This window comes from Stegostoma tigrinum, chromosome 10 (genome assembly GCF_030684315.1).
Source record: "Stegostoma tigrinum isolate sSteTig4 chromosome 10, sSteTig4.hap1, whole genome shotgun sequence".
NCBI classification, from domain to species: Eukaryota; Metazoa; Chordata; class Chondrichthyes; order Orectolobiformes; family Stegostomatidae; genus Stegostoma; species Stegostoma tigrinum.
In genome coordinates, this window is record NC_081363.1 from 8,148,229 (window position 1) to 8,165,695 (window position 17,467).

The window sequence follows — 17,467 nt, forward strand, 5'->3', positions numbered from 1 at the left end:
TTTCTGGTTAATGGTACCTTTGAAAATCCAAGGCGGTCAGCAGTTTCCTTTTAGAGTGTGTCAAAAGACATATTTCAGAGTTGAAGTCACGAAATGATGTAATCTGTTATTTTTGTCTAAATGTATTCCTATTTATCACTGCTGAGCTGATTTTTATTCTAAGGGGACAGTGTTAGGGCCAGTTTAGTTCAAATTGAGAAAAGATGGATGCCCCTAAATTTATAGTGCAGTTTGATTTGTTTGGACTAGTAAAGTTCTAATTTAACCATGACATGTATTTTAGATTCTACATCATAACTTACACTTTATGTACAGACTTTCATTTACTTGCTAATATAGATATCCTTCCCTGCTTTAAGAAATTAAAAGAAGTGAAATTTTTGATATATTCACTCACAGAAGTCGTAGCAAAAAAAGTGATATAAACAGCATGTAAACACATGGAGAGGAAGGAAATAAGACAAGTGGGAGGAATCTCGCACGGATCATAAGCACTGGCACAGATGTAGACCAGCTTACCTGTTTCTCTGCTGTGAATGTCAGTTTTTTTAAAATTCATTCACAGGATGAGTGTGTCACTGGCTGGTCCAGCATTTATTGCCCATCCCTTGTTGCCCTTGAGAACGTGTTGGTGAGTTGCCATCTTGAACCTCTGCAAATCATTTAGTGTAGATAGACCCAAAATGCTGTTAGAAGGAATTTTGACCCAGCGACTCTTGGGGAATGTCAGTGTGTTTTGAAGTCAGGAATGTGAATGACTTGGAGGGAACTTGCAGAGGATTGTATGCCCTGTATTTGCTGCCCTCGTCTTTTCTAGGTTATATTGGTCATGGGTTTGGAAGGTGCTGATGGACCAGCCTTGGTGAATTTCTGCAGTTCATCTTGTGATAGTGCATACATTTGCTACTGAGCATCAGTGGTGCTGTAATGTTCCAATTTGGTTCACTTATTCTTCTTCCAACCTTGTAGTTGGCGACGTTCTGGAGTGAATCAATTATAAAGGAATTGTAAGAGATATGTCTTCATTCAAACTGTGGTTAGAATGTGGAGCTTTATACCTTGCCTTCGTTGGTTGGGGCATTGAATATAAAGGTTGGCAAGCTATGTTACAGCTGTGTAAAACTTCAGTTAGGCTACATTTGGAATATTGTATGCAGTTCTAGTTGCTATACTGTTAGGAAGATGTGGATGCTTTGGAGAAGGTGCAGCAAAGCTTTACCAGGATGTTGCCTGGCCTGGATAGTTTTGGTTATTTGGAGAGGTTGGACAAAATCAGATTGTTTTCACTGGAAGTACGGAGGCTGAGGGGCGACCTGATAGCCTACAAAATTATGACAGGCATACATAAATTGAACAGAACCTTTTTCCAAGGGTGGAAAGGTCAACTACAAGAGGGCACAGGTTCAAGGTGAGGGGGGAATGTTTAGGGGAAAAATGCAGGGAAATTTTTTCACACCAAGAAGGTGGGTGCCTGGAAAGCAGGCACGCTAGCACCATTATTAATGACTTGGACAAGGGAATTGAAGGATGGGTCAGCAAGTTTGCAGACGACACAAAGGTCGGAGGTGTCGTTGACAGTGTAGAGGGCTGTTGTAGGCTGCAGCGGGACATTGACAGGATGCAGAGATGGGCTGAGAGGTGGCAGATGGAGTTCAACCTGGATAAATGCGAGGTGATGCATTTTGGAAGGTCGAATTTGAAAGCTGAGTACAGGATTAAGGATAGGATTCTTGGCAGCGTGGAGGAACAGAGGGATCTTGGTGTGCAGATACATAGATCGCTTAAAATGGCCACCCAAGTGGACAGGGTTGTTAAGAAAGCGTATGGTGTTTTGGCTTTCATTAACAGGGGGATTGAGTTTAAGAGTCGTGAGATCTTGTTGCAGCTCTATAAAACTTTGGTTAGACCGCACTTGGAATACTGCGTCCAGTTCTGGGCGCCCAATTATAGGAAAGATGTGGATGCTTTGGAGAGGGTTCAGAGGAGGTTTACCAGGATGCTGCCTGGACTGGAGGGCTTATCTTATGAAGAGAGGTTGACTGAGCTCGGTCTCTTTCATTGGAGAAAAGGAGGAGGAGAGGGGACCTAATTGAGGTATACAAGATAACGAGAGGCATAGATAGAGTTGATAGCCAGAGACTATTTCCCAGGGCAGAAATGGCTAGCACGAGGGGTCATAGTTTCAAGCTGGTTGGTGGAAAGTATAGAGGGGATGTCAGAGGCAGGTTCTTTACGCAGAGAGTTGTGAGAGCATGGAAAGCGTTGCCAGCAGCAGTTGTGGAAGCAAGGTCATTGGGGTCATTTAAGAGACTGCTGGACATGTATATGGTCACAGAAATTTGAGGGTGCATACATGAGGATCAATGGTCGGCACAACATTGTGGGCTGAAGGGCCTGTTCTGTGCTGTACTGTTCTATGTTCTATGTTCTATTTATGGCATGTCTCGATAGACTTATGAATGTGAGCTGAACAGAGGGATAGTTACCACACCTGGGCAATAAGTAGTGGGTCTAACTAAGGACGAGGTATCGGTACAGGCTTGGTGGACCGAAGGGACTGTTCCTGGGCAGTATGGTATTGTATTTTCTCCTGTTTCCTGATTCATTTTTTGATATGCCAAGCACTTTTTGTAGGATTGCTCCAGTTGTACTTGTTTTTGTGTATCAATCTTCCAATTTTTCTATCTTTACTGATTAGGTGGCATCACTTGAGCAATATGTGTGTCCATTTGGAGTATATGCTGTCAGCCTGTAGTAATTGATATCATCCTAAATGTCCAAACTAATAAATCTAAGTGTTTTCCACCCTGTATCAAATATTATCTGGCTGAATTATTTGTAACTTCACAAAAACTGACCATTCCTAAACAAGTTAAGGCTCAAATTGACCACACAAAGTAATATGTAATAGGTCTATGTATACGGCCCAGGTCAATTGTAATTCTTCCTTACCAAATGTATTTTACAACAAACCATAATTAAGCAATATATATTTAATTCCTCACTTAATCAACTCAAAATGATTAAACCTAATTATTAATCTCGCAGGTTTGGCAAGTGATTAGGATGAAATATGAAATATTATTTATTGCCTGTGGAATGGAATATAAAAGCAGAGATGTTTTTCTTTGAAAATTAGTGAGGTCATATCTGGAACTGTGCAGTCTCCTTATTCAAGGATGTAAATGTGTTAGAAGGGCTTCAGAGACGTTTCACTCAACTGATACCTGGGATTGGGTCCCCCTTGTCTTCACCCGAAGCTGTGATTTTTCCACAGTTGCTGCTAGACTTGCTGAACTTTTCGAGCAATTTCTGTTTTTGTAGCTGGGATTGGGGTTGGGGGTGCATTCTTATTGCTGCATCTTTTAGACAAGCTGGGCTGCCATTTATTTGAGCTTAGAAGACTCAGCAGTATTCTAATTGAATGTGAGGCTGGATGAACACAGCAGGCCAAGCAGCATCTCAGGAGCACAAAAGCTGACGTTTCGGGCCTAGACCCTTCATCAGAGAGGGGGATGGGGGGGGGGAACTGGAATAAATAGGGAGAGAGGGGGAGGAAGATGGAGAGTAAAGAAGATAGGTGGAGAGAGTGTAGGTGGGGAGGTAGGGAGGGGATAGGTCAGTCCAGGGAAGACGGACAGGTCAAGGAGGTGGGATGAGGTTAGTAGGTAGCTGGGGGTGCGGCTTGGGGTGGGAGGAAGGGATGGGTGAGAGGAAGAACCGGTTAGGGAGGCAGAGACAGGTTGGACTGGTTTTGGGATGCAGTGGGTGGGGGGGAAGAGCTGGGCTGGTTGTGTGGTGCAGTGGGGGGAGGGGATGAACTGGGCTGGTTTAGGGATGCAGTAGGGGAAGGGGAGATTTTGAAACTGGTGAAGTCCACATTGATACCATATTCCGCCTGGGAACCCTGCAGCCATATGGTATCAATGTGGACTTCACCAGTTTCTTTACTCTCCATCTTCGGTCCGCCTCCCCCTCTCTCCCTATTTATTCCAGTTCCCTCCCCCCATCCCCCTCTCTGATGAAGGGTCTAGGCCCGAAACGTCAGCTTTTGTGCTCCTGAGATGCTGCTTGGCCTGCTGTGTTCATCCAGCCTCACATTTTATTATCTTGGAATCTCCAGCATCTGCAGTTCCCATTATCTCTGATAGTATTCTAATTGAGATGATTTATCCTGAAAACAAAAACAAAACAACTGTGGATGCTGTAAATCAGAAACAAAAACTGAAATTGCTGGAAAACGTCAACAGGTCTGGCAGCATCTGTGGAGAGAATGTTTTGGGTCCAGTGACCCTTCCTCAGAACTGATGGTAGCTTGGAAAATGTTCATTTTGATACAGAAGATAAGGTAAAGGAGTAGACACTAGGTGGGGGTAGAACTCAAAGGGAGAGAAGAGAAAAGAAAGGAATAGCCGTCAGTCTAGGAGAATGAATGGCAGTTAGTGGGGGCTGTTAGCAGGCAAGTGTTGCACCTTCTGTGGCTGCAGAAGTGATGAGGGAAGACAGGTTGAGGGCTGAAGTGCGGGAGATGGGTCAGACCAGACCGAGGGCTCTGTCAGTTAAGGTGATGGGGAATCCTTGTTTGAAGAAAAAGCTGAACATCTTCAGGCTCCCTTGTCGAAGTTGACATCATCGGGAAAGATGGATGGAGACAGAGGACCTGAGGGAATGGAAGAGTGCCTTTCCAGGAGGCAGGCTGTGAGGATATGTAGTCAAGGTAACAGTGGGAGTTGGTGGGTTTGTGGTATGTATTGCAGGCCAGCCTATCCCAAGAAGTAGCAGCAGAGATATCAAGGAAGTGAGCAGTCTGGAGATGGACCAGGTGAAGGTGAGACCAGGGTGGAAATTAGAGGTGAATTTGATAAACGTTTCCAATTCTGGACAAGATACGGAAGCAGCTCCAGTGATCTCATTGATATACTGGAGAAGAAGTTGTGGGTAGTGGCCGGAATACGACTGGAGCAAGGAGTGTTTCACGTACCTCACTGGGATCTTGATCAACTGGACAAATGGGCCAAGAAATGGCCGATGGATTTAATTTAGATAAATGCGAGGTGTTGCATTTTGGTAAAACAAATTGGGGCAAGGCTTATAAAGTTAATGGTAGGGCCCTGGAGAGTGCTATCAAACAGAAAGACCTGGGGTGCACATGTATAGCTCTTTGAAAGTAGCATCACAGGTAGACAGGGTGGTGAAGAAGGGTTTTTTTAATTCATTCATAGAATGAGAGCATTGCTGGCAAGGCTGGCATTTATTGCCCATTCCTAATTGCCCAGATGACAGTGGTTGAGATTCTGGTGATTCATGCAAGTCAGACCAAGTAAGGATGGCTGTTTCCTTCCTTAGTGGACATTTGTGACTCAGATGGCTTTCTCTGACAATCGTCACATTGGACTCATAATTACAGATATTTATTGAATTCAAATTCCACCATTTGCTGTGACAGGATTCAAACCACAACAGAACATTACTTGGGTCTGTAGAAATATTTAATGAAATAATTTGCAGGTGGCCTCAGAGGATGCAATGTTATACAAAGCCCTTCTGTCATAAGTACCATTTGTCAAAGTTGTTTAATGGTTCTTTCTTTCTCAGAATTAATTTCAAAGTCATTTTCTGTGTTTCTGTCGATTTCGGTCCTCTTCCTGTTAACCAGTGAGAAAGATCGGGCGTCATTGAGCATTGTTACTGGTTTTTACAGCCCATTATGTGAATTGATATTTTTTGAAATAGCAACCAAACTTGCTCAAATAGCTGATAAAGCACTGTAACCCATTCCTTGTGAATCTTGACTCTGTCACAACTCTCCTGGTCTTTTATTGATGTTGGTGATCACTATGGTACTTCTATTTTGTTTCTCTCTTAAGACCCACATGTACTGGTTAATAAGATATGACTCTCAGTCTTTTTTTATGGGTTGTAGGTGGATTGCCTTAATCCTCCTAAAATTCAATGGCCGCCCCTCGCCCTAGAGTTCTGAGATCACTGATTACCCGGCCTGCAATCCCTCAAAATCTGTGCCCATTTCAAGGCCCCTTAAGCCGCTGAGATGTCTATAATTTACTTCAACCTTACAGTCCACAGATCCTCCAATTCCGGTTCTTGTATTGGTGGTCTTGCTTTTAGCTGCCTGTCCCCAGAGTCTGGAAATCTGTCCTTTCCTTCCTTTAAGGCACCCTTTAAAGACTTACTACTTTGTTACAAGTTCTAATATCTCTTTATATAGTTCAATATAAAATTTTGTTTGATTAGCATATGTGAAGATGTTTGTGATGTTTTGTATGTTGCAAGTAAATTTAGAAAGTTAAAGCGTGATCTGATCAAAGTATTCAGGATATTCACAGGAGATGACAGAATAGATAAAGATAAACCATTTCTAATAGTTGGTGATTCTAGCACCGGGGACAAAATCAAAAATTAGGGCCAGACCATTCAGGAGAGATGGGCCTGCAGATGCTGGAGAATCTGAGATAACAAGGTGCAGAGCTGGATGAACACCCAGCATCCAAGCAGCATAAGAGCAGCAGAAAAGTTGACGTTTCAGGTCTGGACCCTTCTTCAGAAAACCTGAAGAAGGGTCCAGACCTGAAATGTCAGCCTTCCTGCTCCTCTGATGTTGCTTGGCCTGCTGTGTTCAACTGGCTCTGCACCTTGTTATCTCATTCAAGAGAGATGTTGGGAAGCACTGCTAAACACACAGGATAATAGATATTTGGAACTCTGTCGATAAATGGCAGTTGGTGCTTTTTCAGTTGTTGATTTTTAACCTGAGAGAGATAATATTTTGTTAAACAAAGGTATAAAAGGATATGGGCCAAAAGCAGCTATATGGAGTCAAGCCAAAGATCATCCATAGTCTTATTGAATGGCAGAAGAGGCTTAAGGGGATGAATAGCCACTCCTGTTTCTGTCTTCCTATAAATGACAATTCCTTGACGTTCATGACTTGGTGTGTTTCAAAATAGGTGAAATCAGCAAATCTGCCCTCAGTCCTGTCAGTCAGGGTGTTATCTGCAAATGCATGTTATATGTACATAACAAAGTATAGGAAAGCTTGTGTACACTTAAAAGATGTTTAGAAGTTTTATATTTGAATAACAGAGGACTGCTTTTGCTTTTTGCTACAAACAAAGTTTGAGAAGCCGAATGTTGGTCAAATTGGTGACTATCTAGAGGATCTTTCTCCTGTTCTTGTGTTGAAAATATTGTGGTACTAAATATTAAAGTGGAAATTTAAATGCTTGTTATGTCTATGTATTTGTTTGATTCAAAGGCAGAATCACCTTCAAGTTAAATTATTTGACTTCTACTTTAACAAAGCCCTGTGGAAATAAAAACAGCCTCCAAATGAGGGATCACAAGTTTGATTCCTATAAAGGCAGATAGATAACAGGCGAGAAATTCTGCTTGAGTTGGGTTTACTAATAGCTCTCCCTCGCATAACTTAACATTTTTGGTTGATGAGAAAAACTGATTTGCATCAAGTAAAATTATCTGTAAACATTATAGAATTGAATATGGCTCGTTACCTTTTTTTTGTTGTAGCAGATTGGCAAAAGAAATAACAAACTACTCTTGTTTTTGGAGCCAGGTATTGAATACGAATATCCAGAACAGGAGTCCAAAGCCTGGTTCAGCATTCCAAGAACAGGAATTGGGGTTCTTCCTTGAAACAGGACTTCAAAGAGCACACGTCATTTATTTCAAAAATGGGTGAGACTTGAGATGTTTAGAGCTTTGTATGTGTGCATGTGAGTGAGGGTGTGTCTGAATGTGTGCACGCGTGTCGAGGGTGGGGGTGAAGCAGCATGGGTGGGAGCTGGGGGTAACGTGTCTGGAGCCACTGTGTATATGCATGTGTCACAGACCTCTGCCTGCCCATTTGGAACAAGTGTCTGTACAACTTCAATTGAAATAAATTCAGAGAAAGTTATCAATAGGTTTTGGAGAGAAAATCTAGTAAAAAGGAAAAGTATAATAGAAGAATTTCTTAGAAACAACTTCAGGACCATGGATATACTTTGTAAATCTTGATTTACTACCTGTTTCTTTCAAAATCCAAGTGGGATGACTAACCAATTCAATCCAGTAATTTAGCATTGTTCTTAGGTTTACATAGAATAGAATAGCAATTTATTGTCCTGTATATTTAAAAATATTGAAACATTTTATAAGTTGCTATACAATGGTGCTTAAGTTAATGACAGAAGTCATAAATAAGAAGAATAAAAAGTAAAAGTGCATCGCAGTTCAATTAATGTCTCATGGGTTTACGGTACACTGGAAAACCAGGGCGAAATTGCCACGCAGGTCAGGGCTGACACCACCCTGCCATGCTGAGACAAGACCTCCATGCTAAACCATTGGAAGACTGAGAGCAGTGAATCTGATTTGATTTGTAGTGCGTTAAGTAATAGATAGGTTTTCTAACATAGAACTGGTTCCAGGTGCACTGTAATCTTAAAATTAGAGCTTGGTCTTTCACTAATGAAATTAAGAAGTACTTTTTCACACACACACAACAGTGGCAATCTGAAATTTATTCCACAGCGGTCTCTGCCTTTGTTGGAGTCAAATGATATTTTCATTTGCAGGAACTTGCTGAAAGCTGCAACACCAAGGGACTTGGGTGTAATTGTGCATGAAACACAGAAAGATAACCTGCTGCACCTATGCTATGAGGAAGGCTAATGAAATGTTGGTCTTTATTTCAAGGGGCTGGGGTAGGTGATGGTGAGACTACTTCTTTAGTATCGTGACCAGTTTTGATCCCCTTCTTCAAGTGAAGTTATTATTTCGTTGAAGGCAGTTCAGAGAAGGCTGACTTTGATGATTCCTGGCATGAAGGGATTGTCTTATAAGCGAAGGCTCAAAAGATTGAGACACCACTCATTAGAATTTTGAAGAATGAAAGGGGATCTCATTGAAACATGTAGGTGTCTTAAGGAGCTTGACAGGGTAAATGCCGATGGGAGAGTCTAGGACGAGAGGGCATAGTCTCAGAAATAAGGGGTGCCAATTTAAGACTGAGATGAGGAATTTCTTCTTTGAGGGTGCTGAGCCTTTGGAACTCGTTGCCCCAGAGAGCTGTGGGGGCAGAGTCCTTGTGTATGTCTAAGTCTGAGAGAGATGGATGCCTGATCAGTCAGGGAATCAAGAATGACGGTCAATGGGTAAGGGGAAACTTGAATCTTATCGAATAGTGGAGCAGGCTTGAGGGGCCAAACAGCCAGCACATTCACATTCCTCCTATTTCTTGTCGTCCAAACGGGATTGACAGATTAACCAGACTAGAGAAGAATTAGCCATGATCTTGCGGAATGCTGAAATGTGCTCAGGAGGCAGAATGGCCTCCTTGTTAATTGATCAAAGAATTCAGTTTGAATACAATGCACTTTTTTTTTCCCTACTTCATTCTCAAAAGTACACACTCAAAATCTTTGTATTTACTTCATGTTATGTGCGCATGGGGGCCCATCAAAAATGTTCTTTCGAAGAATGAAAAACCCAAGGAGCAAAGAACAAATGAATCAGATGTCTGCTTTATTTTTAGCCTGAAAGGGCATAAATTCCTTATCTTATATGTGAATTTAAATGGCAAGAGCCTGTCCCTGAAATGGGTTCTGGCAGCTGTACAGTTTGCTCTCAGTGGACCCCAGCACTAATAAGCACTATTGTTAACCTTGTGGCCAAACAGCTAGGGAAAAACTGACAGTTTTTCATTCTCTCCTACTTCAAATCTCATGTGTTTGTTGACTGGTATCTGCTGTTTTGTTTGTGCCCTTTCATGATTGGAGTGATTTCAGTTTAAATTCCCTTTTTTCTTCTTCTGGGATTGTTCATGTTCCAATTTGGGGAAGAAAAATCTACTGTATTTTGAATTTTTTTTAACTTCTGTGTTCTATCTTTATTTTTTTCCCCCCACCCTTTTCTATTATAGTAATCTCTTTGAGCACAATCCAACTGGCACAGATCAGTTTTTGGTCAGGATTGCCGGTTTCCATTAGTTATTCCTGAATTGCGCATCATCTAACCTCTTGCCTCAAGCTACTAGGACTGAAATCTGTAAAGTTTTAATAACAAATTTGCATAAATGTTAAAAGAATCTTTTAAAATCATGCCTCTGAGAGTTTTTTTAATCCTCCCTTTGTTGCTTAAGGATATTTCAGGAGATTGAACTTCAATTCCTGGAAGCTCCACAACAGTGCTGGAGTGTTGATTAGTAGGAGACAATGGTCTATTGGTATTATTGCTAGAGTATTAATCCAGAAACTCTGGTCCAAATCCTGCCATGGCATATTGTGGAATTTGAAATCAATTTAAAAAAAAAACACAGGCAAGGAAATCTGCCATCCTCACCTGGTCTGGTCTATATGTGACTCCATCAATATGATTGACGCTCACCTGCCTTCCGCATTGCTATCAGTTGCATCAATCACTAAGAAGTCTCAAAGAAATTAAACTGAACAGACTACCGGGCACCGACCTAGACACCAGAAAAGACAATGGCAAAACATTCCCTGTCGACCCTGTAAAGTCCTCCTCCTGGAGGCTACTAACAGAATTGGGAGATCCATCTCACAGACCAGTCAAGCAACAGCCTGACAGAATCATACCTGACAGACATATCCTAGACATCACCAACCTTGGATCCATCATGTCCCAAACAGCAAGACAGACCCAGCAGAGGTGGCGGCATAGTGGTATACGGTTGGGAGCGAGTTGCCCTGAGATTCTTCAACATTAACTTTGGACCCCATGCAGTCCATGTCTTCAGATTAAACATGGGCAGGGAAACCTCCTGCTTCATTACCGTGTACTGTTGTGCCTCTGCCGAATAATCAGTACTTCTCCATATTGAAGAACACTTGGAGGAGGATAGCAAGGTCACAAAACGCACCCTGGGTGGGGGATTTCAGAGTCCAAGAGTGGCTTGGCAGCAGTACTGCTGATTGAGCTGGTTGGGTCCTGAAGGACATAGCCGCTAGACTGGGTCTGATGCAGGTGGTGAGGGAATCAAGAGAGAATATCACGCTTGACCTCATCCTTACCAGTCCGCCAGCCGCAGTTGCATCTGTCCGTGAAAGTATCGGTAAGAGTGACCACCACACAGTTCTTGTGGAGAGGAAGTCCCACCTTCAGATTGAGAATGTCCTCCATCTTACGTGGTGCTATTACCGTGCTAATTGAACAAATCTAACAACTCAAAACTGGGCACAAGTATGAGATGCTGTGGGCCATCATCAATAGCAAAATAATACTCCAGCACAATCTGTAAGTCCATGTCTGGCATAACCCCAACGCAGCCATTACCATCAAGTCAGGGGCTCAACCCTGGTTCACTGGAGAATGCAGGACGGCATCCCAAGAGCAGTCCCAGGCATACCTGAGGATGAGGTATCAACCTGATGAAACTGCCAAACAGCGTAAGTCACAAATGATAGACAGAGCTAAGCCGTCCCACAAGCAACACATCGGGTGTAAGTCTGTAGCCCTGTCGCATCTAGTTGGAAAGGTGTTGATCAATTCAACAACTCACTGGGGGAGGAGGCTGCATAAATATCCCCATCCTTGAGTTCATGTGACAATAATTCTAATTCTCAATGATGGAAGAGCCCAACATATCGGTGCAAGAGACAGTAATCTTCAGCCAGAAGTGCTGAGTGGATGATCCATCTCAGCCTCCTTGAGTGGTCCCTAGCATTATAGATACTGTTCTTCAGTCAATTCAATTGACTGTACATGATATCAAGAAACAATTTGAGGCACTGGATATTGCAAAGGCTTATGGGCCTGACATAATCAGGCAATAGGTTTGTGGACCAGACCTTGCCGTTTACCGAACCAAACTGTTCCAGCACAGTTATAACATTGGCATCTACCCAGCAATGTGGAAATTTGCCCAGGTATATCCCCTACACAAAAAGCCCTACTAAGGCTGGAATCATTGGGTATTGTGGGCAAACTGCTGATTGGAGTCGTATCTGGTACATAGGAAGACATAGTTATGATAGTTGGAGGTCAGTCATCTCAACTCTAGGACATCTCTGCAGGAGCTCCCCTCAGGTTGGTGTCTGAGGCCCAACTATCTTCAGCTGTTTCATCAATGTTCTGCTGTCTGTCATAAGGTCAGAAATGTGGATGTTTGCAGATGATTGCACAATGTTCAGTATCATTTGTGACTCTTGTGAGATACTGAAGCAGCCCCTGTTCAAATACAAGAATTTCTGGACCATCGCCATTAAGAAGCAATCTAACCTCCACTCTTGACATTCAGTGGTGTTATTTTATTTTGAATGAGAAACTCAACTGGACTCACCACATAAACACAGTGGCTACAAGAGCAGGTCAGAGCCTAGGAATATAATAGTGAGTAACTCACCTCCTGATTCTACCATCTGTAAGGTACACGTCAGGAGTATGATGGAATACTTCCCACTAGCCTGGATGACTGCAGCTATGACAACATTCATGAAGCTTGACCCCATCCAGAACACAGCAGCCCACTTGATTGGCACCTCAACCTCAAACATCCACTCCGTCCACCACCGATGCTCAGAAGCAGCAGTGCACGCTCTGTACAAGAAACACTGCAGAAATTCAGCAGAGATCCTCAGATAGCACCTTCCAAACTCTCAACCACTTCCGTCTAGAAGGATGAAGGTAGTCGATACATGAGAGCACTACCACCTGCAAGTTCCCTTCCAAGTCACTCACCATCTTGCCTTGAAAATATATCACCGTTCCCTCATTATCTCTAGGTCATAATCCTGGAATTCTCTCCTGAACGGCATTCTGGGTCAACCTATAACACAAACTGCAACAGTTCAAGAAGGCAGCTAACCAACACATTCTCAAGGGCAATCACAGAGAGGCAATGATTATTAGCCAGGTAGCAATACTCGCATCTCACATATGAATAAAAAAAATGTACTTCTGGTGCCTCACCCTTCTTCCTGTGTGAGTCTGAATAGAGTACAAAAACCCAGCTTTTCTTGCTGGAAGGAAGTCAGTTGTTTTTCTGTGCCCAATGAAGAGTAATCTGAATACTGCCTCACTGTGTAAACTCTCGTAGGTTTGACCATAAGACATAGGAGTGGAAGTAAGGCCATTCGGCCCATTACGTCCACTCTGCCATTTAAATCATGGCTGATGGGCATTTCAACACCACTTCCCTGCACTCCCCCCCAACCCCATCCCCATAGCCCTTGATATCTTTTGAGATCAAGAATTTGTCGATCTCTGCCTTAAAGGCATCCAACGTCCCGGCCTCCACTGCACTCTGCGGCAATGAATTCACAAGCCCACCACTCTCTGACTGAAGAAATGTCATCTCATTTCAGTTTTAAATTTACCCCCTCTAATTTTAAGCCTGTCCCCACGGGTCCTAGTCTCCCCACCTAACGGAAACAACTTACTAGCATCCACCCCTTCTAAACCATACATTATCTTGTAAGTTTCTATTAGATCTCCCCTCAACCTTCTAAACTCTAATGAGTACAATCCCAGGATCCTTAGCCATTCATCATACGTTAAACCTAGCATTCCAGGGATCATCCGTGTGAATCTCCACTGGACACGCTCCAGGGCTAGTATGTCCTTCCTGAGGTGTGGGGCCCAAAATTGAACACAGTATTCTAAATGGGGCCTAACTAGAGCCTTATAAAGCCTCAGAAGCACATCGCTGCTTTTATATTCCAGCCCTCTTGAGATAAACGACAACATTACATTCACTTTCTTAATTATGGACTCTACCTGCAAGTTAACCTTTAGAGAATCCTGGACCAACACTCCCAGATCCCTTGCACTTCTGATTTGCGAATTTTCTCAGCGTTTAAAAAATAGTCCATGCCTGTATTCTTTTTTCCAAAGTGCAAAACCTCACATTTACTCACATTGAATTTCATCAGCCGTTCCTGGACCACTCTCCTAAACTGTCTAAATCTTTCTGCAGCTTCCCCACCTCCTCAGTACTACCTGCCTGTCCACCTATCTTCATATTATCGGCAAACTTCGCCAGAATGCCCCCAGTCCCTTCATCCAGATCATTAATATATAAGGTGAACAGCTGTGGCCCCAACACTGAACCCTGCGGAACACCACTTGTCACCGGTTGCCATTCCGAAAAAGAGCCTTTTATCCCAACACTCTGCCTTCTGTCAGACAGCCAATCCTCAATCCAAGCCAGTAGCTCACCTCACACACCATGGGCCCTCACCTTGCTCAGCAGCCTCTTGTGAGGCACTGTATCAAAGGCCTTTTGGAAGTCTAGATAGATAACATCTACTAGGTTTCCCTGGTCTAACATACTTGTTACCTCTTCAAAGAATTCTAACAGGTTTGTCAGGCACTACCTCCCCTTACTAAAACCATGCTGACTTGTTTTAATCTGACGCTGCACTTCCAGGAATTTAGAAATCTCATCCTTGACAATGCATTCTAGAATTTTACCAACTACTGAAGTTAAGCTAATTGGCCTATAATTTTCCATCTTTTGCCTTGATCCTTTCTTAAACAAGGGAGTTACAACAGCAATTTTCCAATCATCTGACTTTCCCTGACTCCAGTGACTTTTGCAGCCAGTGTTCTTGATAAAGAACTTGGACAGTAAAATAAATTGGGATTTTTAGACATTGACAGTGATCAAGTTGAAAAAGGCATTGTCCTGATTTCTTTTTTGGTCTATTTAGTCATTCCATAATTACCTAGTCCACTTTTGTCAAAGAATTACAGAAGGTTTAGTTTTAAGTTCTGTGATGTAATGTGTGTGACACATTCTTTCTTTTATCTTGAAAAGGATGCTTTGAAAATGTATCCCATTATTCATACAGCACTCGCCTCAAGTAATTTGATCGCTTCTAATTAAATTGTACATATTTTCACCTGAGTAAATTTTCACTCTTCTGAATGGAACAAAAAAAAGTGACTATGGGCCAGTTAACTTAACGTTTGTTATTGAGAAAATGTTGGAGTCTGTTATAAATGATGTAATAGCAGAACATTTGGAAAATATATAATACAAAAAGGGCGAGTCAGTGTTAAGGGAAATCATGTCTGACAAATTAACTAGAATATATTGAGGTGGTAAAGAGGAGAAATAGCGGATATAATAATTTTGGATTTTTTGGGGGTGTTTGATAAAGAATCACACTTTTTTCAATTCATTTGCGGGATGACGGTGTCGCTAGTTTAGCTAGCACTTATTGCCTATTCCTAATTGCCCTGAAGCGTGTAAGAGTCAGCCACGTTGCTGTGGGTCTTAAGCCACGTGTAGGCCAGACTAGTTAAGGATGACAGTTTCCTTCCCGAAAGGAACAGCCACTTAGTTGGGAGTTTTCTATAGACCCCCCCCCCCCCCCCCCCCCGTAGCAATGGAGACACCAAGAAACAGATTGGGAGGCAGATTGTGGAAAGGTGCAAAAGTAATAAGGTTGTCATCGGTGACTTCAACTTCCCTAATGTAGACTGGAACTTCCCAACTGCAAATAGTTTGGATGGAGCAGATTTTGTCAGGTGTGCCCAGGAAGGATTTCTGACTCAATATAGAGATAGACTGACTAGAGAGGAGGCCATATTGGATTTGTTGTTTGGCAGTGAACCAGGCAATGTGTCAGATGTCTGGGTGGGAGAGCATTTCAGTGATAGTGATCACAACTTCCTGCCCTTTACTATAGTCAAGGAGAGGGATAGGAGCAGACGGTATGGGAAAGTATTTAATTGGGGGAGGGGGAATTCTAATGCTATTAGGCAAGAACTGTGGAGCACCAATTGGGATCACATGTTCATAGAGAAATGCACGATAGAAATATGGAGGTTGTTTAGGGAGCAGTTGCTACAGGTACTGGATAGGTTTTTTCCCCTGAGGCAAGGAAAGGATGGTAAGGTGAAGGAACCTTGCATGTCAAGAGGAAGAAGGAAGCTTACTTAAGGTTGAGGAAGCAAGGATCGGACAGGGCTCTAGGTAGCCAGGAAAGAACTGAAGAATGGACTTAGGAGAGTTAGAAGGGCTATGAAAAAACCTTGGGGGTAGGATCAAGAAAAACCCCAAGGCTTTATATACTTGGGTGATGAACACGATGATGGCCAGAATGAGGGTACGGCCATTCAGGGATATTGGAGGAAACTTGTGAACAGAGTCAGAAGAAGTAGAGGAGGTTCTTAATGAATACTTTGCTTCAATATCCACTGGTGAGAGGGACCTTGACGTTTGTGAGGACAGCTTGAAACAGGCAGATATGCTTGAACAGGTTGAAGTTGGGAAGGAAGATGTGCTAGAAATTTTGAAAAATATGAGGATGGATAAGTCCCCTGGGCCAGACGGGATATACCCAAGGTTATTATGGGACATGAGGGAAGAGATTGCTGCCCCTTTGGCAATGATCTTTCCATCTGCACTGGACTAGTGCCAGAAGATTAGAAGGTGGCAAATGTCATTCTCTTGTTCAAGAAAGGGAATAGGGATAATCCTGGGCAATACAGACCAGTCAGTCTTTCTTTTCTGGTGGAAATATTATTGAAGTGGATGCTGAGAGATAGTATTTACAATTATTTGGAAAAGCACAGTTTGATTAGAAATAGTCAGCATGAATTTGTGAGGGACAGGTCATGCCTCGCAAGCGTTATTGAATTCTTTGAGGATGTGACAGAACACATTGATGAAGGTAGAGCAGTGGTTGTGGTATATTTGGATTTTGGCAGGCATTTCATCAGGCTCCACATGGTAGGCTCATTCAGCAAGTAAGGAGGCATGGGATTGAGGGAAATTTAATAGAAGACCAAGGGTGGTAGTAGCTGGAAAGTATTCAGCCTGGAGCTCAGTGACCAGTGGTGTTCTGCAGGGATCTGTTCTGGGACCTCTACACTTTGTGATCTTTATAAATGACTTGGATGAGGAAGTGGAAGGGTGAGTCAGGTAGTTTGCCGATGATATGAAGGTTGGTGGCGTTGTGGACAGCATGGAGGGCTGTTGTAGGTTGCAACGGGGCATTGACAGGATGCAGAGCTGGGCAAAGAAGTGGCAGATGGAATTGAACCCAGAAAAGTGTGAAGTGATTCATTTTGGAAGGTTGAATTTGAATACAGAATACGGGGTTAGTGGCAGGATTCTCGGCACTGTGGAGGGATAGAGGGATCTTGGGGTCCACATCCATAGATCCTCAGAGTTGCTACCCATGTTGATAGGGTTGTAAAGAAGGCATTTGGTGTGTCGGCTTTCATTGGCAGGGGAATTGACTTTGAGCTGTGCGATTATGCTGCAGCTCTATAAAACTCTGGTTAGACCGCACTTGGAATATTGAGTTCAGTTCTGATCACCTCATTACATGAAAGATGTGGAAGCTTTGGAGAGAGTGCAGAGGAGATTTATCAGGATGCTGCCAGGACTGGAGGGCAGGTCTTATGAGGAAAGGTTGAGGGAGCTAGGGCTTTTTCATTGGAGCAAAGAAAGATGAAAAATGACTTGACAGAG

General features: G+C 42.8%; 1 protein-coding gene across 2 annotated transcripts in view; it reads left to right on the top strand.

The window, feature by feature from the left end:
• The window catches only part of ttc7b (tetratricopeptide repeat domain 7B), a 433,024-nt gene that overhangs the window by 59,249 nt on the left and 356,308 nt on the right, over nt 1-17,467 (top strand). For both annotated transcript variants that reach the window (XM_059648959.1, XM_059648958.1), the window contains exon 5: nt 7,592-7,713. In XM_059648959.1, coding sequence (XP_059504942.1) covers nt 7,592-7,713 — 122 coding nt within the window. The remainder of the gene's footprint in view (nt 1-7,591; nt 7,714-17,467) is intronic.